This window comes from Phascolarctos cinereus, unplaced genomic scaffold (assembly GCF_003287225.1).
Source record: "Phascolarctos cinereus isolate Bilbo 61053 unplaced genomic scaffold, phaCin_HiC Scaffold_5;HRSCAF=322, whole genome shotgun sequence".
NCBI classification, from domain to species: Eukaryota; Metazoa; Chordata; class Mammalia; order Diprotodontia; family Phascolarctidae; genus Phascolarctos; species Phascolarctos cinereus.
Window position 1 is genome coordinate 299,791,229 of NW_027555958.1, and position 27,950 is coordinate 299,819,178.

Here is a 27,950-nt window from a genome sequence, read left to right on the forward strand (position 1 = left end):
CTGTGTGACCGTGGGCAAGTCACTAAATCCTGTTTGCCTCAGTTTCCTCAGCTGTAAAATGAGCTGGAGAAAGAAATGGCAAACCACTCCAGTATCCTTGCCTGGAAAACCCCAAATAGGGTCATGAAGAGTCAGACAGGACTGAAAAAAAAAAACAAACGATTAAACAAGAAGGTATACAACATATACAATGGCTACAATGTAAATAGCTATCATTTATCCATACAGTGCTTTAAGGTTTGCAAAGCACTTTACAAATATCAAACAGTCAATAAACATTAATTAAGTGCATACTATGTGACAAAAAGAGGCAAAAAGACACTCCCTTCCCTCAAAGAGCTTACAATCCAGGGGAGGAGACAGCAAACAAATATGTACAAATAAGTTATATACAGGAAAAAATAGGAAATAATTAAAAGAGGGAAGGCACTAGAATTAAAAGGCTGGGAAAGGTTTCCTGCAGAAATGGGACTTTAGTTGGGACTTGAAGGAAGCCAGGGAAGCTGGGAGGCAGAAAAGGGAGAGAGTTGCAGGCATAGGGGACAGCCAGAGAAAGTGCCCAAAGCAGAGATGGGGTGTCTTGTTGGAGGAACAGCCAGGAGGCTGGAGTCACTGTGGATCAAAGAGTATGTGTAGGGTAGTAAGGTGTAAGAAGACTGGAAAGGTTGGGGGTGACCCCTAGGTTTTGAAGTCTTTTGAATGACAGAGGATTTTGTATTTGATCTTAGGGGTGATAGAAAATCACTGGAGTTTATTGAGTGGGAGATACAGATGACATAGTCAGAACGGTGCTTTTGGAAAATCACTTTGGGGGCTGAATAGAGCATCCAATGGAGTGGGGAGAAACCTGGGGCAGGCAGACCAACCACCAGGCTATTACAATAGTCCAGACATGAGATGATGAGTCTGTGCTGAGGTGGTGGCCAAGTCGGAGGAAAGAAGGGGGTGTCATTAGAGATGCTTCGAAGGTGACAGGACTAGCCAAAAGATTGGATATGGGGGGAGGTGAGAGATGGTGAAGAGTCAGAGATGACGCCTAGGTTATGAGCTTGAGGGACCAGGAGGATGATATTGCTAGTAAAAGGGAAGTTAGGAGGTATAGGAGGGTTTAGGAGAAAAGATAACGAGTTCAGTTTTGAGTATGTTAAGTTTGAGATGTCTACTAGACACGTAGCTTGCGATGTCTGAAAAACAACAGGAAATGTTAAGTATTCTCTCATCTGAGTTTCACAACAACCCTGGAAGGCAGGTGCTGTTATAGTCTTCCCATTTTATAGATGAGGAAACTGAGGCAAACAGAGGTTAAGTGACTTGCCCAGGATTACATAGCCAGTAAATATCTGAGGCCAAATTTGAACTCAGATCTTCCTAACTCCAGGCCAAGAGTTTTATCCACTGCTCTACCTAGCTCCAAAAAATGGAAACTGAATGTTATGTAATTGTTATGTAATTATCACAAGCAAACTTATTCTGGAAGAGACAAAAAAAAAGCATTTTTCTCCCTTCTTTGAAGCAGTAGAGGACTATGGGTATGAAACATTGCATATACAGTCAGACTAAGTTGCTATTGAACAGGACTTTTTTCCCCTCTTTCTTTAAAAATTTTTTTAAATGAGGAATAATGATCTGTGCAGTGGAGGAATGAGGGGTGTATTTGGAAATGAATGTGATATAAATATAAAATATACTTATAATTTTTTCAAAAGGAATCACTGTCCAGCTCTCTCTCTTCATATATACAAATATGCACATATAGGGGCAGCTAGGTGGCACAGTGGATAGAACAATGGCCCTGAATTCAGGAGGACCTGAGTTCAAATCCAGCCTCAGACACATAACACTTACTAACTGTGTGACCCTAGGCAAGTTACTTAACCCCGTTGCCTAGCCAAAAAAAAATATGCATATATATACATATACACTCACATTTATAATCAATCAGTAAACATTTAATAAGCACCTACTATGTGTAAACACCGTGCTAAACACTGGGGCTACAAAAAGAGGCAAAGACATTCTAACAAGATAATTTATAAGTCCCAGGCATCCACCTACCTGCCTTGTACAATTTGGTGTTTAATGTTCCTAGCTATTGAACATTTGAATTGGATGTAGGCAGAACATACAGAAATTCAAAGGAAGCTGGGGTCACTGTGGGCTCAGATAGCTTGATGAGACCTTCTACAGGTAAACAGACTTAAATAACCTCTTGAAAGATTGGTTGGATTTAGTTAAGGAAAAATGAGAGTAGAAGGGACTCCAGGAAGGATAAATCGAAGGAGCAAAGAGGCATTTGAAGGGGAGAAGGGAAGGAATAGATCAATTCAGCCTAAGTGGAACATGCTTCGGGGAGCAGTGAGAGAGATAAAGCCAAGAACACATAGGCTGCAGCAGCCTGAAGGCCTTGCATGCCAGGCAGAACAGTGAAATATAAAGAATATAATAAATAAATAAAACATAAGGAAAGAAAGCAGTTGTGTCGATTTACAATTTACAAGTCTGGAGTAAGTTTGTAGATCTCCCGCCTTCTCTGGCCCCAAAGCTCTCCAGAAGAAGAAAGAACAGTCCAAGAGGTCTAAGCACACACTCCACCACTACCAACCTTCCCCTACTTCATGTAACAGACCTTTTTTTTTTTTAAGGTCATAGGAACATAAATATAGAGCTTGAAGTAAGGAACCTTAGAGGTCTCCTAATCAAATACCCACATTTTGTAGATGATTAATGACATAAGTATAGGGAACTCTTTATGAGATACCTACTAAAAGTTACATGATTCACCCCCAGGTCACTAAGTGACAGAGCTGGGATTTGATTCCAAGTTCTCAGATTCCAAATCAATGGATTTTTTTTCACTGTACCTTGAAAGGTCAAGGATCAAAGATCTTAGAGCTGAAAGGGACCTCTGAGGTCATCTAGCCCACAGGTGTCAAACTCAAAGACAACAAGGATCCCTGCAAGCACATATTGATTTGGAAAACCATACATTAACATTATCTGTGTTCTATTACATTTTTATTTATTTTGTTAAATATTTCCAAATTATATTTTAATCTGGTTTGGCTGAGTTTTGAGCCTGGCTGGTATTTTACAGATGAGCAAAATGAGGTTCATAAGATCACAAATTTCAAATTTGAAGGGACCTTAGTACAGTGCTGGGCATATAGTAGGCACTTTATAAATGCTCATTGACTGACTTTAGAAGAGGAGGCCTTTGAGATGGAAGCCTAGAAGAGTTAAGTGACTTGTCGTGGGTAACGGAGACAATAAAGGTCTGAGGAACCCCAGTTTTCTGGACTCTCAGTCCAACATGCTCTATCCACAAAGCCTCCAAGTCACTTGACAGAGATTTGGTGTCAGAGACCCCTGTTGAACTCAGGTAATAGAAATGAATACAATTTTTAAAATATAAAGCCCTTTTTTTTTCCTTTTTAAAAAGTATTATAATGGGTAAGCTCTCTAGGTAGGGGAGAAGGGAAGGAATAGGAATCAGACCTATAATTTCATTGATATAAGCAATTTCTAGAAGAGGAAACTCCCTTTACTAGCACAAAGTAGCACCTTCTCCGCAACTCAGAATCAGAGGGTTGTCTGGGGAAATGAAAGATTAAATGACTCTAATGAGGCCTCTTAATAAAGATGGCACCAGAGGCAAGACCCCACCTTCTTGGGGACAAAGGCCTGCTCTGTTTTTGCTGCTCCACACTGATTTTTACCAGATGCCTTTTGCATTAATAAAAGTAAGATTTTTTTTCCTAAATAAAGAAAAAATAAAGTATGTTCAGCTTGAAAAGAAGTACACTGTACCAAAAAATATTTGGTAGCTGTTATAATTCCCCCATGTCATGAAGTTTTCTGCATGTCTTTTTCTAAAACCCCTCATTCTCTCAATTTTTCCTTAATTCTACCCTCCATCCTTACCCTTAGTTTTACTCATTGGAGACTGAGAAATCTTTAGAATTCATTAGAAAGAATCTATTATAGACCCAGGGATGGGGAACCTACAGCCTAGAGGCCCTCTAGGTCCTCAAGTTCAGCCCTTTCACATGTGGCTTCTAGAGCGCAGGTTCCCCACCCCTAGACCCCACCCCAGTTCCCTCCATAAATACATATAGTCCTAACACTTACCAGAAGGACAGATCACCCTAGAATACTATGGAGGATGAGGTAGATGGGATTCTGGCATTAGGAAGGTGGTTGGGATTAAATGAGTTATGAGGTCCTTTCAAACTCACACCTCTATGACAGTTTCTGATACAGAGTTCAGATACCTTTTCTCTTCTTTTTTTTTGGGGGGGGCAATTGGGGTTAAGTAACTTGCCCAGGGTCACACAGCTAGCGTCAAGTGTTTCATCTGAGGTCGAATTTGAACTCAGGTCCTCCTGACTTCAGGGCCGGTGCTCCATCCACTGCGCCACCTAGCTGCCCCTCAGATACCTTTTCTCATTAAAATCTAGAATAAATGTCCAATGAAGGCCTTTCCAACCCAGTACTTATGTTGTCTCTGATTCAGGTCCAAGTCACTTATCTCATTAAGCTCTGGACTAACTGCCCTATGGGTCTTTTACTACTCAAAATTCTAGCTCCTGTCTCCCACACAGGTCCCTGACACCCTGTCCCATTCAACTTTGCTCTTTACGGTGAGGTGCATTCTGTCCTAAAGGGTTTTTTTGGGGGGGGAAAAAGGAACTATTGTAAATTGAGTATTAAACAAAGACTAAGGGAGGACCCCTATTTAGAGGAAAACTATTGATCTCTTTTGTAAAGTGAATAATTATTTATTAACCAATTACGAACTTGAATATTTATTGTAAATTTCACATGTTAGTCCCTTGCTGGTTTTCAGTGGTATCCTGAATAACTGAGGGGACTGAGGGAGAATCCTTAGTTCTCCAGATCCGGGCAGTCCAACCTCTACTTTTTTTTCCCAAGCTCATCCTAAAATAAGACGGCGGGGAGGAAAGGGTTGAGGGCGTCGGGGTACTGGAGCTAGAGGGGGAATTTGCAAAGGGGGAGGCCGAGAGCCAGGGAGCGCGACCCGGACGCGCGCACCCCAGGGGGCGGAGACTTCGCTTTCCGACGCGAAACAGGCATGTAAATGAGACGCAAATCAACGCAAATCAGCGTGGACTACGTCCTTTCCCGGAGAGCCGGGCTACTAGCCGGCAAGGCTTCGGGACTTTCTAGGGGCTGGAAGCAACTCGCGGTGGGGGGAAGGGGGGAGGGCGGTGCTGTTGAGGGCGGGCCGATGGCTTCCCCGGGACGCGCAGGGACGAGTTGCCGAAGCAGGAGCGTAGACAAAACCGAAACAACCACCTCCCCCGCTCCCTTCCTGGAACCGGCGCCTGAAGCTTCGCGGAAACTCTCCGCAGGAGCCGCCTGATTCCCCGGGGCCGTCCCCACCCCCGGCCCCAGTGCCTAGCTGGGGGTTGAAAGCCAGGACCCCTGCAACCCGGGACCATGGGATTGCGAGCGGGCGGGGTGTCGAAGGCGGCACGGGCGGGCCCGAGCAGCAGAGAGAAAATGTGGAGTTTCCGCCTCAGCTTCGCGGCGGCGGCGGCGGCGGCTCCTGCCCCACAATCCCCTTCTGGCTCCGGGGACTGGAATAGAGGAGGGGGGGGGGAGAGGGAAGGGCGGGCTGAGCCAAGGAAATAATTTTTTGTTTGTCTGATCTGCCCCAGCCTCTTTGGAGCTGGGCCGTGAGACTGAGACTAGGGGCAGCAAATTTAGACAAGGACAGAAATGGGATAGATAAGGAAGTGAAAGAAAAAGGGGAAAGTTAGAGAAAGGATAAGAATTTAATCGTGGGAAACGTAAGGTCCGAGCCCTTCCCTGGAAACTAGGAGTTTGAACACGATGGACGATGAGCGTTGTCGGTGGGAGCTTCCACGATTTCCTGCGGCAGATTAAACTGGAAACTGACGACCATCCCGAAATCTTGTCTTCCCCAACACCAAATTCAACATGACAGCAGATTAATCTTAATACTCGCCCCCCGTCTTGTCTTCAAACGCCTTGACACCCCCTCCCTCGCCCCAGTCACCAACTGCAAAAAGTCCGGACTCTGTCCTGGCGTTCAAATCCCTTTACAGTTAGGAATTCGACCCACTTTTCCAACTTTTTCTCTTCTTTCCACCCAGCTTTTGCCAAACTGGACTAACACCCTTTCAGGAAGAGATTGGCTTTATCCCTTCCGCACTCCCCCTTCATTTCAAGGGTTTACCGATTTTTTTTTTTGGTTGGGCAATGGGGTTAATTGACTTGCCCAGGGTCACATAGGTAGTAAGTGTTATGTGTCTGAGGTCGAATTTGAACTCAGGTCCTCCTGAATCCAGGGCTGGTGCTCTATCCACTACCGATCTTTTTAAACTCAATACAAACACCATCTCCTCTGGGAAGTTTTCTTTGATTCACAACTAGCAGTAACTCTTCTGAACTTTTCATAATTATATTTATATAAATATGTATATATACGTTTGTTAAGAATGACAAAGTTCTTTTTCCAGAATCGTGAGATAAGTAACACCCGCATTTATAGGCGAGAAAACTCAGGCTCAGACATTTTAATGTATTTGTCTATGGCCACACAGCTAGCATTAGGAATGACTTTTTTTTAAAGAAAAAAAACATCATCTCTCCTCGCCTCATTTCTTATCGGGGGGTGGGGGGGAACGCTTGCAAAATCTGCATAACCAAGCAAAACAAATTCCCGCGTATATCCTCACCCGGAGTCCATCATCTGTCTGGAGATAGTAGTGGAATTTGAACCGGGGTCTCTTGATTGAGTGAAGAACTATGCTTCCTTATCTTATCTTTTTCACACTTTAGACAGGTACTGTCTTCTCTGCTCTACTGAGATCCGGGATCAGGTCTTGTTCCTATCCCCTCAGTGTCTAACAGCACCTTGCATGTAATAGGTCCTTAATATTTGTTTAGCTGTTGAATGAATCTCAGCTTTTCCGGTTGGGATCCCTAATTTTATAGAGAAAATAAACCCCTCTCCCAAACTAACAAACAGCACAGGTGCAAGAAGAAACAAAGCTTAATTCCAACAAGCATCTTTTTTTATGCACCTACTATGTAATAAGGTACTGTGCTTGGCAGTGACCAAAATAAATAATTAGAAATCCTTGCCCCCAGATACCTGCCCCCAAGGAATTTGTATTCTTGGCTCAGTCAACTTGGAATCAGCCTCACATTCATTAGCTGTATGACCCCTGGCCAAGTTATTTCACCTACCTCAGTGTCCTCATCTGTAAAACAGGGATCATAATAACACCTACCTCCCAGGATTGTTGTGAGGAACAAATAGTAGTAGTATTCTACTGTACATTTTAGACTCTCCCTAGGGTCATAAATTGGGGGAAAGAAGTTTAGTTGCATTACCTCTGGAACCACTTCCCCATCCCAATGTCACGGCCATGCTGCCGCCCTCCTACCCCGCGCTTTCCAGGAAAAGGACTCTTATTGGGAGGGAGACAGGAGCCACGTGCACGTGAACTTGGGTGCCAATATTTGGGAGTAGGGTGGATGCCATAGGAACGGCCACTCAACTAGGAGAAGAGGCTCAACTCGGCTCCACTCCTGTAATCCCCCTCCTTCTCTTCTTCCACCTCCCCGCTTCCTCCCCCAGATCAGATGGATTAGTGAAAGTAAATCCCCCAACTCCGGATTCCAGGTCAAGGACAAGTTCTCTTCCCCACCTCCCCCACCCCCCCCCCGCAGCGGAACCAATGGGAGACAGGGAGGGGGGACGAGGAGAAGGGAAAGGAGGCGACGCCCCCTTACTCAATCTCCTGGACACTTGGGACAGGGGATTGCCCCCCCCCGAAAGGCAGTGATCCGAAGCGGGATGGGTGAACGCTAGGGAGTGGGGGTTTCTTAGCCCCTTGATGTTCCGGTCGAACAGGTGCAGGAGAAAAGGGGGAGGGAGGGTGGCGGAAACGTCCGCCAGGGGTAGGGGGAAAGAAAAGGCGGAGGGAGAGGCTTTACTCTTCCTCCTACCTCAAGCCCCTCTCCCAGTCTGTCCTCCGCCCCTATCTTCCCCTCCTCCTTCCCCCCGTCCCAGCTCCCCACGCCAGCCCCTCCCCCTGCAGGAAGCGCGCCCGGGAACAGAGTCTTTGAAGTATTGCCAGGCAGCCCCCAGCTCCAGGTTGCTCCCCTCCCCCACTACCCTACCTCCTACTGGGTGACCTCTGACCCTGCAGTTATTTAACCGTCCCTTTGGGAGTGCCTTAGGGAGGGGGGTGTTGATTACAATCACATAGTACCCCCATATACTATACACAGCCTCCCACACACATCTCAAAGCTTTGGGGGTAGGCTTCGTTTCCCCTTTCAGGCTCAGCCATCAGTTCACCAGGGCTGTTACTTGTCTATATAAAATCTGGGAGTTGATCTGGTTCTATATTGAGAATCTCTGAGTGTGAGTGTCTTCCCTGAGCCTTTAGTACTGTGTTCAAATATCTCAGGAGGAGACTGTGTGTCTTATCTGTGAGTATACCTGTGATTGTGCTATTGTGTCTGAGTGTGTGTGTATGTGTGTACATGTGTGTGTTCGGGAATACACGTGCAGCCTGTTTGTCTGTAGCCACATCTGTGCCTTGAACATATTTATAGCTAGGCATGGATCTGTGTATGAGTGTGCCCACTTGTTTGTGACTGTGTCTGTGTCTGTGCTTATATCCATGATTGCAAGTATGTTTTTGCGCATGAATGCATCCATTCTGGAATTGTGTCTGTGAGTAGACCTGAGTCTGATGTCTACTGCTTTTCCCTTATTGACTAGCTAAAAATTTATATATAGCTAGACAGACAGATATCTTTTTCTCTCTCTCTCTCTCTAGAGAGATATCTCTAAAATTTTTCATATAGCTCTTTATATTATATAAAGATCTATATATGAAAATGTTTAGATAATTTTTAATTTTAACTTAAATTTAATTTTAAAATGTTTAGATAGAACCTTGTTTGTACTTACTTTGTTTCATGTTATCAGACATTTGTCTGTGAGCTCCTCGAGGGCAGGAACTGTCTTTCATATTTGTATGCCCAGTGCTTAGCACAATACCTAGCACATAGTAGGTACTGTATAAATCTTAGCTATGTATAATTATGGCAGACGCTATTAAATGTTTATTGACTGGGCTGTGGTTATAGAAGTGAGTCTAATGTCTGTGATCCCACCCAGATGTCTGTGTGACTGTGTCTGAGTCTCTGCCTCTCCAGAAGAGGTAGGGGTGTGTGTGTATGTGTTTTGGGGAGTTAGGGGGGCGGAGCAGGGAAGGGTCCACACCGTCTTTGCCCCCAGAATGGGATTCCAGACTCACAGCATCCCCTTTCCCTGGGCTCCTCCAGTCCCTGCTCCAAGTTCTCCCCCAGGGCTGTTTAATAACAGTCCCTTAATAGAGAGACCGGCAACCTACAGACACACAACTGGAGATGTGGAAACCGAGACCAAAAAAAAGGACAGAAAACACTGCCGGGGTACAGAGCCCTGGACCAACAGAAGGTGACAGCGGAAAGTGTGAGAGAGTGAGTGAATGCGTGTGCGTGGCGCGGACTGCGAATTTAAAAAAAAAAAAAAGGAAGAAAGAAACCCTCCCGACCAAGCGAGGCTTTGTTCTCTGAACCTAAGACTTTACCGAGCTCCGCGGCCATGACTGCTGAGACGGGGCGGGGAGGGGGAGCAGGGGGGGCGGGGGAGGGGGGGGCCGTGTGCGCCCGGAGTGGGGGGGCCGGAGGAGGAGGAGGAGGAGGAGGAGGAGGAGGGAAGGAGGGAGCTATGCCACTCTCAGCCACCCCGGCCTGGCCGGGCTGCCGCTGCTAAGGGGCCTTCTTTAGTTTGGGGCGGGGGGGCCCGGGAGGGGGGGCAGGGGAGAGCCAGGTTCTTCTTGGGGTGGGGGGGCGCCCGCCGGGGCATGAGGGCAAGAGCGCAGCGGCGGGGGCGGCCAGAGGGCGAGAGAGCGGAAGAAAAAGAAGAAGAAGAAGAAGAGAAAGAAAAGAAGAGGAGGAGAAGAAGGAGGGGGAGGAGGAGGAGGAGGAGGGGGAGAGGAGCGAAGGAGCCCCCCCTCCCTCCCTCCCTCCCTCCCTGACCCCCCCCCGCGGACCCCCCCAGCGCCCCCCACCCCCCCCCGGGAGCTCATGGAAGTATGAAGGAGATGGTAGGAGGTTGTTGCGTGTGTTCGGACGAGCGGGGCTGGGCGGAGAATCCGTTAGTCTACTGCGATGGACACGCGTGTAGCGTCGCTGTCCATCAAGGTAAGAGGGGGAGGGGGAGGGCGAGACCCCCCCCAGCGGAGGGGGCTGAGGGAGGGGGCGGGGGTCTGCTCCCCCCATCGCCGGGCCGGCGGAGACTGGCGTCCACTCCTGGGACTGCCCCGAGTCCGTGGGGACCTGCCCCAGCCCCACGCACACACACCTGAAGGGGAAGGGGGGCGGAGGGGGAGACCCCCCCACCCTCACCCCCATCTCAGGAGGAGGAGGGGGCGACCAGGCTTTGTTTTCTTGCCTATTGTTCCGATCATATTCTTCCCCCCAACCCCCCCAAGTTGAATGAGTTTAGGGGGAGTCCTAGGAAAAGGGTGATTAATGGTGTACTTCACCCCCCGCCACCACCCTGTCTGCCCCATCCCGAGTTTGGGGTGACTAGAATAAAACTCTTCCACCCCCTCCCCACCCCACCCCTCCCACCTCAACCCCATTTGGTTCATTTGGTTCTTGCTTCGTGGTGAGAAGGGAGGTCAGAGAGAGTCAACCCTCCCCGCCCTCCCCCCAACCCCGCCAAGCTTCCGGATTAGAGAAGGAGGGGGGTATTAGGGAGGTAAGAGAAGGGACTTAGAGCCCTGGGGGTTGAGGGTAGGTAAAGACTTTAAGGGGTGTTGAGAAGACGGTGAGACTCGGAAGATGTTTCTAGGGAAAGGTGTGGGACGGTAGATACTGGTTTTGGGAGTTTCCGAAACAGCACATGACTAGGTGGTTCAACCCTGGAGTAATTGGGGGGTGGGAGAAGCAGAAGACACCTGGATCGTGGCAGCCCCTTCAGTCTTCCTTTGGGAGGCCCCCCTTACCCCCGTTTACCATGGGGACAGCCCCTGTTGCCCAGGAGCCCAGTTGCTGTGGGTGATGGCAACTCCTCCCCAGAGTTAGTTTTCTGGCACCTGCCCTTGTAGGTGACTTCTGACCTGTGCTGGCCTGTTAGCTAAAGTGAAGGAGATAGAGGATCCCTTTTTTCTGCTTTTACTACTCATTTCCCCCCCCCCCAAAATAACGCACACATGGCAAACATCATTGAGACTTGTTTGTAGAGTGTAAATAAATATTCCCTTTTTTATGTAGTTTCTGATGACGGGGAAGAGGGAAAGCTAGGAGGAAATTGTGTGTGAGGGAGGTCATCTAAAGGTCTGAGGCAAGGACCCAAACTTCCTACCTTCCAGGGCCTACCACTGATTTTAGGAAATGGGGTTGGCTTGTTGTGTGGTTGTGTGATTGTCATGTTATGATTTTGTGTGGTCATGTAGTTGTGTGGTTGTATGTAACCCCCTTGAAGAATTTCCCAAGGAATTGGTGGAGAATAAGATATGGGAGCCAAGGAGTTTGGCTTATCCCTATGAAGCTGTACCCTCTCTACTCCCTCTGCACCCCCATCCCACCCACAATTCCTATGGGAGTCATTGAGAAAATTGCTTCAAGCCAGCTCTCAAGAGCCCCCTCCCCTTCCCCCCCATTCTGGGGCCCTTGTCCTTAAGGGGACTCTGGGCACTGACTTGACCCTTCCTACCCCACCCCCCAAGCTTGCTATGGCATCGTCCAGGTGCCCACCGGACCCTGGTTCTGCCGGAAATGTGAGTCACAGGAGCGAGCCGCCAGGGTGGTGAGTATGCTCCCCTCACATCTGCTCCCCTGGACCCTCCACCAATTTCCCTGGCAACAAGGCTGAGGCTGAGGCTGGAGAGTCTTGAGTTTAGGTCAAGCCTGGGTTCCTGAGTGCCCATCCCCCAACCCTGTTACTTAGATACCCCAATCCTGAGCGTTTGGTTCCTCCCTTGGAGACTTAGAAATTTGACATTGAGCCCTCCCATCCTTTACACAGACCCCCATCTGTGATGCTGACTCCTCAGTTCCTGACATTAAGCACCTACCTCCCAGACACTCAGTCTCCCATCCCTAGCACTGACTCCTCCATTCCTGACACTGAGCACCCACCTCCCTGACACTCGGTCTCCATCTCTTTCACTGACTCCCCCATCACTGATACTGAGCTCCCAACACCCCACACTGAGCCCTTCCATTCCTGACATTGACTGAGCCTCTTCATAGCAGACAACTGAGCCCCTACATCACTCCAGTTAACCTCCGTCTCACTCTGAGTCTCCTATCCCTTACACTGAACACAGAGCTCCTATTTCTGACACTGTTTTTATCCCCAGCACTTAGTCTCTCAATTCCCAGAGTTGGGGGCCTTTTAAGCTTACTTTCAATGGAGCCAGGGAGGGCTCAGCAGACATCCTCCCAGGCCCTCCCTTCTCCCCTGGCCATATTTTAAATGCCCTCTCTGATCTCTCCTTTTTGCCCTGTATTTTTTATAGAGGTGTGAACTGTGCCCACACAAAGATGGGGCATTGAAGAGGACGGACAATGGAGGTGAGCCCCTTCTATTCCAACCATAGAATTAACCCATACATGCAAGTCAACTCTCTGGGTGCTCATCTGGCCAGGCCAGATACAGTCATGTTCAGCCTGGCCTGGAGGTTTCCAGCCTGGGAAGGGTTGGGGAGGGACTGGGAATTTTTTTTTTCATGATGCCATGAATTAAATGACACTGGAGTTGTATGAAATGAATGCAAATGAAGACTGGTGGTCTGGGTTTGTTGTTGGGAGTGGAGAGGCTGGGATGGAGAAGAAGGATCCTGCTGAGATTGAGTGAATACCTGGAGGTCAAGGCTGGTCCCTGAAGCTTGTCTCTTTGCTCCTAGGCTGGGCCCATGTGGTGTGTGCCCTCTACATCCCCGAGGTACAATTTGCCAATGTGCTCACCATGGAACCCATTGTCCTACAGTATGTCCCCCACGACCGATTCAACAAGGTCAGTCCTTCTTTCCCTAAGCCTTTCAGTTCCCTCTCCACTCACCCTTCTATCTGGTATCTGTCCCTCTGTCTTCTCCTTCATCCATCCATCTGTCAGGTCTCTCCACCTTCCACCATTCATCCATCAATTTCTGTGTCCATCTCCTTGTCCACTCTTCCATCTGTCTTTCCATCTCATTCAGTTCAGTCCAATCAGCATGTTCTTTTGCTATGCTTCCTCAGGGCAGGGAAGGGCATTGCTGGAAGATCCCAGCATCCTCCCTTCTTGCCTCCCCCTCAGACTGCCCCCCCACACACACATATGCCTCTAAGACAAGACCCAAGCTAGAGAAAATGGTTCTGGTGGAGTTGAGGGGCATATTTTTTTAAAGTAGAAATAGCACAAGACTCAACATCAGAAGACCCAGAGTGAGTATCCTGGTTCTGCCATGTCCTGGCTGTTTGACCTTGGGACAGTCATTTAAAAACCTCGATGCCCTCTAGTCTTCTCAGACGTGTAACAGAGATAATGATCCTTGCACTGCCTACTTCACAGGGTAACTGTAGAAATAAAGCTTTGCAAACCTCAAGTCAATGAGTTATTATTAGGAAGGACTGAGGCATCCTCAATATCGTAGGACAAAAAGATATCAAGGAATTGGGGGAGAAGAGCCTTGGGAGGAAAAAGGAAGAGGGCAATGAACTGGGTAGAGGCAGGAGGGTAATGGAGGCTGAATATCCCAGAACAAGGAAGGGGGTGGGTGGGATAGAGGGCTGCAGAAGGAAGGGGAGCATTGGCAGGAAGGAAAATAATTAAAAATGGCCTGAAGGGCTTTTTGAAGTATTACCTCATTTGGTCCTCACAATAATCCTATACAGCAAGTCAGTGCTATTATCATCCTCATTTTACAAATGAGGAAACTGAGTCTCAGAGAGGTTAAGTGACTTACCCAGTGTCACATAGTAAGCATCTGAGACTGGATTCAAAAACAGGCCTTCCTGACTCCAAATCCAAGGCTCTATCCCCTGAGACGCCATCATTCCGTTGCCTTCTCTAGACTTGTTACATCTGTGAGGAGCAGGGCCGGGAGAGCAAGGCAGCCTCAGGAGCCTGCATGACCTGTAACCGACATGGCTGTCGCCAAGCCTTCCATGTCACCTGGTGAGCCATCCCATACCCTGTTGTGCCCCTGCCCCCAGATGCTCTCTGAGAACCACTTGATGCCCCAGGAGTTCAGGGAATGGGACTGTAAGGTGAGGAGGTTGCAATAAAGGACTTCTGAGATCCCTTCCAGCCCTAAGTCTGTGGTCTTGTCATCCCCAAATAAATTGTTGGTTTTTCACAAAAGGCACAGCTGGTCTGTTTGTTCCAGGTTCTGCCCCTTCAGGGATGGTTAAGATGATGTCCTGCCAAAAAAACATACGGGATTATATGCACCACTATGCAAATAAGGGGCTTGTCTTTTGACATCTCAGGAATGGGGCAGAAGGCAGAAAAATTTTCTATTAGCTATTGTTTCTAATAATTACAAACTTTTAGGGGAGTGGAGGATGGTCTGGCTGGTGGGAAGGGAGGTTGTTGGTGGTCTGCAACTGGAGCCCTCCATCCTAACTTTCCCTGGGGTTGGGGGGCTCAGTGCTCAGATGGCTGGTCTGCTATGTGAGGAAGAGGTCTTAGAAGTGGACAACGTCAAATACTGTGGCTACTGCAAATACCACTTCAGCAAGATGGTGAGTTGGGACGGTTCTCTCCCTTCTCTGCCCATCCCACTCAGCTCCAATCCAGCATCCCCAGAAGGGCCTTAGTGGTATACCTTTTCCAATAGCCAAGCCATTGATTGAAATGCAGTCTAGTGGAAAGAGCACTGGATTAAAGTCACAGGACCCTGGTACAAATCTCACCCCTTCTTCTTACACCTATATGACTTTGGGCAAGTTCCTTAACCACTCTGGACCTCAGTTTCCTTCCCTGTAAAATGAAGAAGTTAGACTAGATGGTCTCTAAGGTCCTTCCAGCTCTAAATTCTGCTAGACCACCTGAAGGAAGATTTCTTGACTTGACTGGGAAGGGGGAGAGGCCAGGGAACTCCTTTTCTGTGGGGAAGAAGTTAGGGGGTTAGTCACAGAGAATGGTGGGGTTGAGGGGAGAAAACATCTTTGGATATCATATAGATCTTTTGACCTGTAGGGTGGGAGGGCTCCAAGCAGAGGTAGGGTATGGATGACTTGACCAGAATGATCCTTTCCATGGGCTGGTGAGAGGAGGGTTTGACTAGGACCCCTTAAACAGCCAGCAAATTCCCCTCCACCACTCCACCAGAAGCCATCGAGGCACTCCAGTGGGGGATCGGGGGGTGGCAACAGCGGCTTCATCGCTGGCCGGAGAAGCCAATCAGCCTCACCGTCCTCTCAGGAAAAGCATGGCTCCCACCATGAGAGAGGCCCAAAGAAGGTATGTTACTTGCATGTCCTGGGCCCCAGTTCTAAAATAGTGCACCAGGAGGGAGTTCACATCCCCAAAGATGAAAAGAAGGATGCTGTATATTGCCATGGGGAGAGAAGCAATGGGCTTCTGCCACACACACACCCGCAATGGTTAGGATGCCATGGTAAGGAGAGCTCTGGATTGGGAGACAGACTGTCTCTGTTGGAATCCTGGCTTTGACCTTGGGCAAACAACTTAAACAGAAGCACAGCCTTTCCGGACCTCAGTCTCCTCATCTGTAAAATGAAGAGTTTCGATGAGGTGATCTGACAGCTCTGAGTCCTGGGCCCCCACTCCTGTGAGCCAAGTTGATGTGCTCTTGGGGGGTGGGGGAAGGATCCTGGAAGTACGTCAGTTACCGTTCCCAAACTGAGAAGGTTGTCCTTGTGCCTGTGTCTGTCTTTGTCCTTGGGTCATTCTCCACCCCACCCCCACCCCTACTCCATCGGTTCATGGTTTCTGAGTGGCTGCTGGTTGAAGGGGTCCTTCATCATTTCTGGGTATTCCCTGTCCTCAGTTGGCACCCCTCTGCACGTGGCACCATGCTACCCTGAGTATCTCCATGTGTCCCAGTGTGTATGTCCTTGCCGGATTGTGTGTCGAGCTGGGTCGCTGGCATGATAATGGAGCAAGCTATTTATAGTAGGCAGCAGAGAGAAGGGGGAGGGGCTGGGAATCACTGAGGAACCTTTCTGTGCCTCCCCGTCCCAGAGAAACATCATCCCTGCCCCCAGTCTGGTTTCAGGATGGAAGACATTGGAGAGGAAAAGGAATTGGCAGAAGGACCTCACCCTGGCCCTTCAGGGCTCCTCCTTCAGACTGCCTCCCTAGAGAAGGGGACGTTTCCCTTTTGTCAACACATTAGCCTAGTACCTGGCCCAGCTCCTTGGCCCCACTCTCTCCCCACCCTGGGCCTTCCAAGTCTTCATATACCTCAATTTGCCCCACCTTTACCTCTGCAGAGTCGTAAGGACAAGGATCGGATTAAACAGAAGCACAAGAAGAGGCCTGAGTCTCCCCCCAGAATCCTCACTCCCCCTGTGCCCCCCGTCACTGACAAGGTACCAGCTGCTGATATTTCTCCACACCCTGGGGAAGGGGAAAGGGAACAGAGAATGGATGTGAGGAGGGTGAGGGGGTGATAGGGAGAACTGTGGGACCCAGGCATCCTGCCCCAACCCCAGTGGCTCACTCAAGCTACGCTTCTAAAAAGGTACAAGACTACATGGGGTAGTCATGGAAAAAGCCTCTGTTAGAAGTCAGGAATCCTGGGCTGGTGACCCAGATGGTCATTAACTAGCTGGGTGGCCTTGGGGCATTCTACTTCACCTCTCTGGGACTCAGTTTCTCTGCCTGTAAAATGAAGGGGTTGAATTACATGATCTCTGATAGCTCAGATTTTGTGAGTACTTACCAAGGCCGTTGACTGATCACATTTCCATGCCCCTGTCCCTACCTTGTCCGGTGGAAGAGGGCACCGGAAATGTCTTATTCTCGCCCTACCTTGTGAACAACAGAGTTGTCAGCTGCAGTTGTTGGGGCACGTTGCCCAATTTGCAGGGTCATAGGATCATGGAATTAGAGCTAGAAGTGATCTTACAGAACAGCTAATCTAACTCATTTTACAGATGTGGAAACTGAGGCCTAGAGAGAGGAGGTGACATGCCACTGCCCTAACCCAAATGTCAGAGTCAGGGATGGGAGGAGATCATAGAAACGGTTACCTTGTTTCTCTCCTAAGAGGAATAGCCTGTGAAGTGTACCTGGAGTAATTAAAAGCCCCCTTCTCAGGCCTTTCTCCTGATAGGATAAAGCCAGACTTTTGAAATCAGCCCCCAAATCCCATTCCCTTAAATGACTGTTCACGCCTCCAGGCAAGGGGAAAGATCTCAAGATGGGTGATTTTTACCACTCATTCTGACCTTCCCCTCCCCTAAATAACCTCCCTCTTGCCCCTGGCCCCAGCCCTCTTTCCAGCCCTTCTCATGCAACACCTTAGTTAGCCCCTCTTCCCAAAGCCTGCCCTCTCCAGCTGTGCGTGGCTGGGGCCCTGGTGGGTCAGACCTGCCACATAAAGAGATAGAACATCTGTCAAACAGAATTCACTCCTCTCTTCTCTCCTGGGAGTCTCTAATCCGAAAGAGAGGGGCACTCGAAGCCCTGCCCACCCCCACCCCCTACTCCAGCCCACCCCATTCCATCTCCAGGAAGAAACCAACCAGGGGCCCAGGGGTCTGAGAGGCCCCCTTCTTCATCTCTGCCCCTCCCTGACAGGAGGCTGGCAGCGCCAAGGGCAGTTTGGCACAGGGATCGGGTATCAGGTTGCCCCAGTGATGTTGCCATAGTGACTGCCCAAGTTGCCCAGGCATAGTAGCCTTTTCCCTCTCCCCCCTTCTTTGCTTAGGGGTGGGGGGGGATGGGGAGGGAAACTTGGCCAGAGAATTCCTCTCCCTCACTCCCAAGGCTGAGCCCACTTGGCCTAGAGAAGCCCAGGGGGATCATAGATTGGGAGTCTGGCATCCCTGCCTCCAGCCCCATGAAAAGGCCTTAGATCCCATGGAGCTTCAGGGAGAGAAGAGGAGAGGAGAGGAGAGGAGGCAGGGCTGGGCAGAACTGGGAATGTTCCTGACTGGCTGGCAGGGTGTGTATGTGTGTCTGTTTGGGCAGATATGAGCATGCACATAGGTGTCTGTGTGTGAGCTTGCATGAGTGCAAATGTGTTTATGCCCACACACATGTGACATGTCTGCTTGCATATGTGTATGTTCATTTGTACTTCTTTGGAAGCATATGTCCATAGATGCCTATATTTCAAATGGCCAGCTGTCCCCTTATAACCCTCCCTCCCCGACAACTCTTCTTGCCTTCTCTCAGATTAGAGCCACATCTGGCTTGCCTCAGAATTCCAGCTGTTGGATAGTATAAAGAGTGAAGATTGTGGCCCTGTCTGGAGAGAGAGTAGGGGGTGTCTTTGGCTTTCTGCCTCTATTCTTCTCCCCCATTATCATATTTGGGTGACTGGGGAGGGGCTGGTTGGCAGCTTGCCAACTTCTGCATTCTCTTGCTTCCCATGCCTAAAAAACCCCAGTACCCCATAACATTGCTGCCCAAGCCCACATGTGGAACTTCTAAGGTTCTGTCCCATTCTAATGCCCCATGATCTTCTGAGACTCTGAAGTGTTACCCCCATCATCATGCTGCCGCCATATCAGGCTCCATCTCAATCTCAGTCCATTTTGTTTCCACTGATTCTCAGGTCCTCTGAGACCTTATGAGTTCCCTTCTCTGGGCCCTCTCTCACTAATTCCCCAGGCATCTCACCAGAGTCTGACTGGAGGAGAGGCTGGAGGAGGGGAGTGTAGGCAGAGCTAGATGTGGGAATTCTTGTGTCTGGGTCAAATTCAGTTGAGGGGAGAGGGTGGGATTGTGCCAACCAAGGACAGCCTTTCCCCCAGAGAATTTGGTCTGCACGCCTGTAGAGGATGGGGTGGAAAGCTGGACTTGGAGTCAAGAAGACCTGAGTTTGAATTCTGACTCAGTAACTAGGTAACCCTGGGCAAGTCATGTAACTTCTCTAGGCCTCAGCTTTCTCATCTATAGAATAAACGGCTTGGGCTCAGTTTCAAGGTCCTTTCCAGCTCTAAATCTGTGATCCTAAGACTCTGCGGACAAAAGGAAAGAATCATGCCCAATACCCTGAAAGCAGCAGGTTTGGGGCAGGGCAGCACATCTCCCCTCTGATCTCTCCTCCCAGACATTGGGGCAATGGAGCAAATCCCCTGCTATCCCTCTGCTTTTCCCAGCTGTGGATGGGAGACCTCACTGAGGATGTGCCTGATTCTCAGCCCCAACTGTCTCTTTTCTCCTCAGGGCTCCTCCTCCTCTTCCTCCTCCTCTCACCATGAGGGCAGCGCCCGGGAGCCCCCTGAGGGCAGCAGGGATGCCAAAGGGAAAAAGTCTTCCAGCCACAGCCTCAGCCATAAGGGCAAGAAGCTGAGCAGTGGGAAAGGTGTGGCCAGCTTCACCTCTGCCTCCTCTTCTTCCTCCTCCTCTTCTTCTGGAGGACCCTTCCAGCCCACAGGTGAGTGTGGGAGCTAAGGGGGAGCCTAAGGCACTGGAGCCCAGGCTGGTGCCAGCCCAACTCCATCTTTTAAAGAAAAAAAGATATGAGACCAAGTGTTCTAGTGACCAAGGAGCCAGTCTCAGAGCCGGGAAGACCTGAGTCCTGCCTCTGACATTCTCTAGACAACTAAGCTGCAGAAAAGTGCTGCCCTCCACTAGTGGAGGGGGTTCTCCCACTGGGGAGTTTCCTTTAACCATTGAAATCACAGGTTCCATCTCCATCCCAGCCCTGTTGATTTATACATCATTTTCACGGTGATAGATTCAAGGAAGAAAAACACAGACAATCTCTTCCCACTCTCTGTCCCTCAGTCCTCCAACTCCTTTGTCCTCATCAATCCTACCTCTTCCAAATGAGTGGCCACCACCCTAGTTCTTCTCTCCCCTATTTTCTCCTCTGGCCCAACTAGGACGTGCTTCCATGTGGGTTTTTCCTCCCTGCTCTGTACCTGTCCCTGTCTTCCCCTAAGAGAGCTTCCATACCCACCTCTCCCTGGACTACAGTAGCTCCAACATAGGTGTCTTGTATTCTAGCCCTGATCTAAGTCTCCTCTATTTGTCTGCAGTCTCCTCCCTCCAAAGCTCCCCAGACTTCTCATCTTTTCCCAAACTGGAGCAGCCTGAGGAGGAGAAGTACCCTAAGACAACGCCCCCTGGGCCACCACCCCCTGTCTCACCCCCTGCCTCTGAGCCCCCCAAGGCTGATGTCTTTGAGCAGAAGGTGGTGTTTTCTGGCTTTGGCTCCATCATGCGCTTCTCCACATCTGCTTCGGGCACAGCTCGGGCCCGGGTGCCATCTCCAGGAGAGTACAAGGCTCCCCACATCCCCGGGGGAGGCACTGGGCCTGGCAGCCACAAGAGGATGCCCTCACTGAGCGCTGCCTCAGAGGAGGTGGTTGAGGGCCTGAAGGAGAAGAAACATAAAGGGAGCAAGAAGAATCGACATGGGCCTGGGAGGCCCAAGGGGAGTAGGAACAAGGAGGGGGTGGGAGGGCCCTTGGCACCATCCCTCCCTGGGGCCCAGCTGGCTGGCTTCACGGCCACAGCAGCCTCACCCTTCTCAGGAGGTTCACTGGTCAGTTCCGGTGTGAACAATGCCTCTGCTTCCCGGGCCTTTGGACACCAAGCAGCCCTGCCCAGCCTTAGCCTTGAGTCTCCACTACTTGGGGCAGGTAGGAATCTTCTGCTCTCTCCCCTGGGAGAGAGGGAAGGTGCTAGCATGCGGTTTGGGGGGGGGGTGTGTCTGCCTGTCTGTAACTGTAACACAAGCTAGTAACAAAAAGATACTGAAATTAGCCTGTCAGAAGGACTTGGGGGGGGGCAAGGCAAGAGATAGGGGAAGTCATATGCCAGTCCAAAGTCTGTCCCATCCTTGTTTCCATCACTCAGTCATACAGGGATTGAACCACAGAATTCCTATAAGAGGATTTCTGAGTGTGGCCAAGCAGGGTGACCAGATTCCCATTACAGGAGATGTGTCCAAGTGGGAGAGAAACACTGTAAGCTTAGGGTGAAGTGGGGTTGCTTGGAGATGAGATGAGCTTTCTCCTGTGTCTGATCCCTTCCCCATAGGGATCTACACCAGTAACAAGGACCCCATCTCGCACGGTGGTGGGGTCCTTCGGGCTGTGTGCAGCACACCCCTCTCCTCCAGCCTCTTGGGCCCTGCAGGCACCTCATCTCTGCCCCAGCTCAGCCGGTCCCCCTTCGCCAGCACCCTCCCTGCCTCCTCTGCCTCCATCTCCACCACGCAGGTAAGACAGGTGGTATGGTCTGTCGAGCCCTCTAAAGGCACTGAATTACAAAAAATCTCTACCCTGTGATGTCCATGCCTCCTAGGGAACCAGCCCCTCACTCTTGCCTTTCCTTCCAGGGCCACAAATTTATCTCTTTTGTTGAATCCAGGAAAACTCTGCCTTTCTCCCCTCCAGGTATTTTCTTTGGCTGGCTCTACCTTCAGCCTTCCTTCTTCCCACATCTTTGGTACCCCCATGGGCTCCGTTAACCCGCTTCTCACCCAGGCAGAGAACAGCCGAACAGGTATGTGGGTGGGCAGACAGGGTCCCTCCCCCCCCTCCAAGAACTCAGCTCAAATGGGTGGGTGGGTGAAAGAATAATCACCCTTGCTGAATTTCTGGTGCGGTTTGAGGTTTGCAGAGCACCTTCTTCACAGACCCCCCCCCACCCCCGTGAAGTGGTAGTACAGATATTATTGGGCTTGTTTTATAGACAAGGAAACTGAGGCTTAGAGAGATGAAGTGATTTGCTTAGGAAGGGAGGAGTAAATCAGGATTTGAATCTCGGCTTTCTGGCCTCTAGCAGCCGCTCCGCCGTGCCCTACGAGGGTCTGTTACCCAGCTGTGCCCATATGGCCCCTCGAGAAACCTGTGAAGAGCTGCGGCCCCTCTCCGCGCCCCCCGCCCCCCGCCCCATTCAGTCAGGGAACAAATGGTCTCCGGCTTTCCCGGCTGCAGCTCCGCCTCTGGCCCCCTAGAGGGAGCCCCGGCCCGGGAGCGGCCGTGATCTGATTGGCGGGGAGACACCACCTGTCCCCCCCCCAAGAGGCGGGGCTTTCCCACCTGGGTCCATCCAAAGGCCCGGAGCCCACTTCCTGCTGGAAACTACTCTCAGAAGCTTCTTCAGTGACTAGTTAGAAAGAAGTCAGGGCGGGGCATCTGAGGGCGAACCACCTAGCTCAGGAAGAGCCCGTCGGAAAGAAATCAGGGGTGCGTGCCCCGCTACCTGCGGGGGCTCCCCGGGGACCGGCCAGGGGTGCCCCGGGGAGGGGAAGGCGGCGTCCCCCGAGCACCGTGCCGAGCTTCCTCTTTTCTTTTCCAGAGCCCAGCCTGGAGGACTGCAGCTTCGGGTGTCGGGGCACCTCTCCCCAAGAGAGCCTGTCATCCATGTGAGTTGGGGGAGGGAGGACTGGGAATGGGCTGGGGGCAGGGGGCACCCATGGGTGAGTTCAGGGGCCAGTGTCCTTGTCTCTGACCCGGCAGGTCACCCATCAGCAGCCTCCCCACGCTCTTCGACCAGACAGCACCCTCCGCCCCATGTGCCAGCAGCCAGCTGGATCCAGCAGCCCAGGGCACCGCCAACATGGAGCAGCTGCTGGAGAAGCAGGGCAACGGCGAGGCCGGAGTCAATAGTGAGGAGGCCTTGCCCAGGGGGACGGGAGTGGAGAGGGAGTTTGCTCCTCAGAATGCCCAGAATGCCGCTCCAGCCTCTGCCTCCCCAGGCCCTCCCCATCCCCACCCCCAGCTCTTCTGGGGCTGCTGCCCCTCCCTGATCCCCTTCTCTCTCCCCCACTCCAGTTGTGGAAATGCTGAAAGCCCTGCACTCGCTGCAGAAGGAGAACCAGAGACTTCAGGAACAGATCATGAGCCTAACAGCAAAGAAGGAACGACTCCAGATCCTCAACGTGCAGCTCTCAGTACCCTTCCCTGTGGTACCTGCTGGGGTGCCCACTGCCAATGGGCCCACCCCTCAGGGTCCCTACTGCCTGCCACCCAATGGTGAGCGCAGAACCTGGGGCTCTTCCAGACCCTGTGGGGGAGATGATCTGGTAAGACTGAGTTGGCAGTGGCCTTCTCCTGATGCCCACCATTCCTTCTCACTTATCTCCTTAGCTGGCAGCAGTGACTCCCTAAGCACCAGCAAAAGCCCTCCCGGCAAGAACAGCTTTGGCCTGGAGAATTCCCTCTCCATGTCTTCTGAGGTATGGGCAGGGAAGGCCTCAGGCAGAAGGGGACTCACTCTAGGCAGATCTCCTGGCATGGGGAGGGGTGCCAGGTAGCATTCTTGCTTCTGATGCCCAGTACCCTTTCAGGGGCCCCTGGGCGGTGCCCACATCCAACTTGGCCTCCATCACTGTGGACAGCCTGCCAGTTTGGCACAGGTTCTCCCCTCCCCTCCCCCTATCCTGGGGGGAAGCAGCTGGCTTGATGGAGCCAATGGTGGTGGAGCATTCTTCAAGGTTGGAGCTGTTGCTTGGGAGGGAAGCAGGTGGTAGTAGGGGATGGCAGCATTGGCTCAGTGCTGATCCACTTTGCTCCAGTTCTGACCTCAATCTCTCCTCCTCCAGGACCCTCACTCTGGGTGCCCAAGCCGAAGCAGCTCCTCACTATCCTTCCACAGCACACCTCCACCCCTGCCCCTCCTGCAGCAGAGTCCAGCTGCCTTGCCCCTGGCCCTGCCTGGCCCCCCAGCCCCTCAGCAGCCACAGTCACAAAATGGGCTGGGCCGAGGAGCTGGAGGAGTTGGTTTAGGAACTGTATCCATGGCTGATGGCCTTCTTGGAGGTCTGGCAGGGGGAGGGACACTGCCCCTCAATGGACTTTTGGGCGGGCTTAATGGGGCTGTGGCCCCACCAACACCTACTGGCCTAAACCAGGGCAGCGGAACACCTACAATGCAACTCCCAGGGGGCCTCAGCAGGTGAGAGGGCAGGGAGGAAAACCCAGCTTTAGGCAGCTAGTCTAAAGAGAAAGAGAGAGAGGACATGTCCAAACCGTATAGGATCCCCTCCACACCCATCCTAGAGAGATACTCTGTACACAGCTCAAAGAGATTCTCCTCCTATCTCACAAACACTTCTACCATTAGAGACTTTACCATCCTTCTTCTCTTCCTCCAGCCCAGTCCATTAAGTGTTTCCTCAGCACTGAGATTCCGTCTCCTGTTTCCTTCCCTGGCCTTGGGCGGAATTATGGGGTGGGGGGAAGTGAACAACATGACCCATCTCTTGATGTAACTTATGTGGGTCCCTCCTGCTATAGTCAGCTCTTTCCTGTAGTCTGACCCGAGAGGCCAGAGGCCTGCCTTCTCTCCCCCTTAATGGCCTCCCCAGTTTCTGGACCTGAGGGAGCCCCTCATTTCCTTGGGCAGAGAGGGAGTGTGCCCTGATCTCTCTCTCTCCCTGTCTCCCTCTCCCCACCCCCCCACCTTGGCTATCAGCCTAACAGAACAGCAGAGACACTTCTTCCAGCAACAGGAACAGCAGCTCCAGCAGCTCCAGCAGCTTCTGACCTCGCCCCAGCTGACCCCGGTAACTCAAGCTCAGTCATCCCTAACTCTCTGAGAACTCCCAGGGTCCACCCCAGCTCTCAGGAAGATTCCTAGAGAATCAACCGAGCACCTCAGGAATTCCCTTTCCTCTTCCAATTATGGCATTGTCTGACAGTGCCCACAGCAGGCAGAGCTTCTACACTGAGGCCAGTGTGGAAAGGGTGCTGACTTCTTTGCTCTAAGAGGACCCAAGTTCAAATCCTGGCTCTTTTCCTTTCTACATGTATGACCTTGGGTGTATCAGTTCCCTTCTCTAGCCTCAGTTCCTTCTGCTGTAAAATGAGACAGGGATGCCCCTAGTGACCTCTCGGATCCCTTCCAGCTCTAAATCTATGCTTTCAGGTTCCCTCACCCCCAGTTCTAGATCCTTAGCCTGTAATTACTGGGAGTAAGAATGGGGAAGGGAAGGGAAACTCAAACGCCAGCCCAGCCCCGCCTGCCCTGTCCCTCTCCCCTCCAGGACCACCAGACTGTCGTGTACCAGATGATCCAGCAGATCCAGCAGAAGCGGGAGCTGCAACGGTTGCAGATGTCTGGAGGCTCCCAGCTCCCCATGGCCAGCCTGCTGGCGGGCGGCACAGCCCCTCTGCTGCCCTCGGCAGCTGCCCCACCCCTGCTGCCCGCGCTGGGCACTGGCACCACCCTCATGGCGGCGGCGGCAGGCGGGCCCCCTGTCCTCACCGCCCAGACCAACCCCTTCCTCAGCCTCCCCGGGGCGGACAACAGCGGGCAGAAAGGAGGGGTGGGTACCGTGCCCTCTGGGGTCCCCTCTCACCCTTTCCCCCCTGGCACTCTGGAGGGTCGAGTTGTAGCCACAGCAGAAGGAAGCAGGAAGAAAAAGCCAGCAGGGTAGAGAGGTGCCAGCCCAGTGGTCACCAGTCTAGGCCTGGCCCAGGTGGGCTCTGAGGTTGGAGCTTCTCCTCCCTCTTTTCACAGCTCACATTTGGGGTCACAGTCCCCCTTGCTCCTGCTCCAGAGGAGATCTTGGGTGCTTCTCTGTGGAGTCACAGATCAGCCCAGCTTTCTCTGACTAGAGGCTGGGTGGTTAAAGGGTATCAAAGGGATTGTGGCAGGAAAGTGGACCAGGGTGCAAGAGGAGGTGGAAGTCACCTCCTGCTAACGCCCCAGTCTTGTCTCCTCTCCTCTCCTTCCAGAGCGGTGACAAAGGATCCTCATGCAACCAGGAAAAAGGCTAAACCAACCCCTCCCCCTCCCCGCCCCAGGGGGGCTTCAGGGGAAGCCCGGCCCCAGAGGGGGCCCAGCCGCGAGCAGGCGCCTGTGCTCAGACACTGGAAAGCCCTGGCATAAAGGAGGTGGAAATGGGTCTCACCCATCCCATGCTGAGATCCTGCCACCAGCCTGGCCAAAGGACTAAGCAGGGTTTTTATCGGGGGGGGGGAGCCCAGAGAGAGATGGGGCAGAGACATGAGTCTGTCGCTCCTCCCTCAGTCAGGAGGTTCAGCTCCAACTTATCCGTATCCTTTGCAATTTTAATATTTTGAGGCCAGCCCCTCTTCTTCTCTCCTCCCCATCACCCCTCTCCATCCCTCCACATCCCACTTGCCTCTTGGCTAGGGATCTAGAAGGAGAGGATAGTCAACTCTGACTCCTGCTGAGGGACACACCCTATCTACCCCTGGGCTGGCACAGGGAATGGAGTGATGGAGTGGTTGCCTGGCGTGAGGATCAAGGTGGGCAGGTGGGGATAATGGCTGTGTTGCTTCTAGCAAACACAATAGGATGGCACTTGAGTGGTTTTAGTAGTTGTGGTGATGATGGGGTTAGATGCTGCCTCCCCTCCCCTCCTATCCCCCCCACCCCCACCTCTCTGGCCTTCTGCCTGAAGGCCGAAGCTCTGTTAATGGCAGGGGATACCCAGCCCCTAGCCCCACTGTTTCTAGGCACCATGGGGGAAGGGAGGTGAGCTTGGGGTTTTCCATCTTAATAACGTCAAACGTAGCCCAGCTCACTTCCTTCCACCCAGCCACACCTACTGGAGGGTTCCTCCTGGGGGGATGGATGGAAGGGGTTGTGTGTGTGGCTTGGCCCCATCTATCCATCCCACCCACCCCATACTTCTTTGCACTATTAGAACCTATCAGTGGGGGGTGTGCTATGACAGTGCTGGAGGGCTGGGTCTGTGAGTGAGTATCAGTATGTATGTGTGTGTTCGGGTGTGTGCACCACTGGACCCTGAGTACATGGGGTAAGAATGGGCATTGGAGGAGGGTGGGGAGAGTCAGGTGATAGTAGAGAAAGAGTGCATGGTGAGGAGGAGAGAATTTTCTATTCCTGATCAGTTAAGACAGCAGTTAAAGAGACCTTGGCCCCTAGGCCATGTCTCCCTCTAGCCAACCTTGGCATTTTTGGGGGCAAGTGAGATGTTAATAATCAAAAAACACTCCAATTTGGAAAGTGACAAGAGGCTAGAGTCTTCAAATCAGGGTAACTGCTGTCTTTCTCTTTCGTATGTGAGCACTTCATCACCTACCCCAGGACCTCAGCACTCCCTCTCTTTCTGAAAACCCCTTCCCCCAAGGTGCTCAACTCAGAGCATCTTCCCCCTGCTCTTCTTCCCCCACCCCCCATCATACACACAAACACACACATATACTAGCACATAAACACATATTAGCACATACACGCACATACCTGAGGTGGTAGGAGGCTAGGGTCAGCTGCAATCCGCTCATTCTATCTAGCTTGTCCTAGCCTCTTTGCCCTCTCCTTAGGCCTAGGGGAGCCCCCAGGAATCAGGGCTGGGGAAGGGAAGCAAACTGCCCCTTTCCTTCCCTGTACTAAAAAGCCTGCCCTCCCCTTAGGAGGAAGCCAATACTAACCTGCTGCCCCTCTACCTACCAGCTATTCCTCTGGGGTGGGTGGCCAAGAGGCTTTCCTCCTACTCCTCCCAGAAAACCAAGGACAGGATGACTTTTGGGGTGTTTTTGTGGGGGACATGGAAGTTAAAGATGTATGTTTTAGTTGCACTGGGGTGGGGGGTGTGCATCACAGAGGTGGCATTGGGAAGGGGAGAGAGTCAGAGAGAGAGCCTTTCACACCCATCCAAATACGTGTGCTTTGTCAGTCTCTTTTTGCATGTGTGGTTTCTGTGTTTCTGTTTTGGGGTTTTGTTTTGTTTTGTTTTGTTTTTTAAATAAAGAAGAGGAGATGTATATATTTTTGGCAATGACAGAAGACGTAGTGCAGATAT

The 27,950-nt window shown here is 51.3% G+C and overlaps 1 protein-coding gene across 7 annotated transcripts; it reads left to right on the forward strand.

The window, feature by feature from the left end:
- The first annotated feature begins 10,118 nt into the window (after positions 1-10,118).
- On the forward strand, positions 10,119-27,934 carry MLLT6 (MLLT6, PHD finger containing). Of its 7 annotated transcripts, XM_020997381.2 has the most exons (21): positions 10,119-10,260; positions 11,793-11,872; positions 12,588-12,642; positions 12,975-13,084; positions 14,124-14,227; positions 14,703-14,796; positions 15,356-15,517; positions 16,513-16,611; positions 19,421-19,631; positions 20,239-20,844; positions 21,245-21,426; positions 21,604-21,712; positions 22,511-22,577; positions 22,672-22,820; positions 22,987-23,187; positions 23,302-23,390; positions 23,502-23,648; positions 23,757-24,109; positions 24,629-24,719; positions 25,200-25,481; positions 25,894-27,934. In XM_020997381.2, the coding sequence occupies exons 1-21, from the start codon at positions 10,152-10,154 to the stop codon at positions 25,933-25,935; spliced, it is 3,342 nt and encodes a 1,113-aa protein (XP_020853040.1). In that variant the 5' UTR covers positions 10,119-10,151; the 3' UTR covers positions 25,936-27,934. The 7 variants fall into 7 exon arrangements, with proteins under 7 accessions (XP_020853040.1, XP_020853038.1, XP_020853044.1 ...); XM_020997379.2 differs by having other exon boundaries at positions 25,200-27,934; XM_020997385.2 differs by lacking the exon at positions 23,502-23,648.
- The last annotated feature ends 16 nt before the right edge of the window (positions 27,935-27,950 follow it).

Coding starts and splice junctions, on each gene's coding strand:
- MLLT6 (XM_020997379.2), top strand. CDS start 10,152: ATGAAGGAGATGGTAGGAGGTTGTTGCGTGTGTTCGGACGAGCGGGGC. Junction 14,228..14,702: donor CAAGCCTTCCATGTCACCTG/GTGAGCCATCCC, acceptor TGGGGGGCTCAG/TGCTCAGATGGCTGGTCTGC. Junction 19,632..20,238: donor AGGACCCTTCCAGCCCACAG/GTGAGTGTGGGA, acceptor ATTTGTCTGCAG/TCTCCTCCCTCCAAAGCTCC.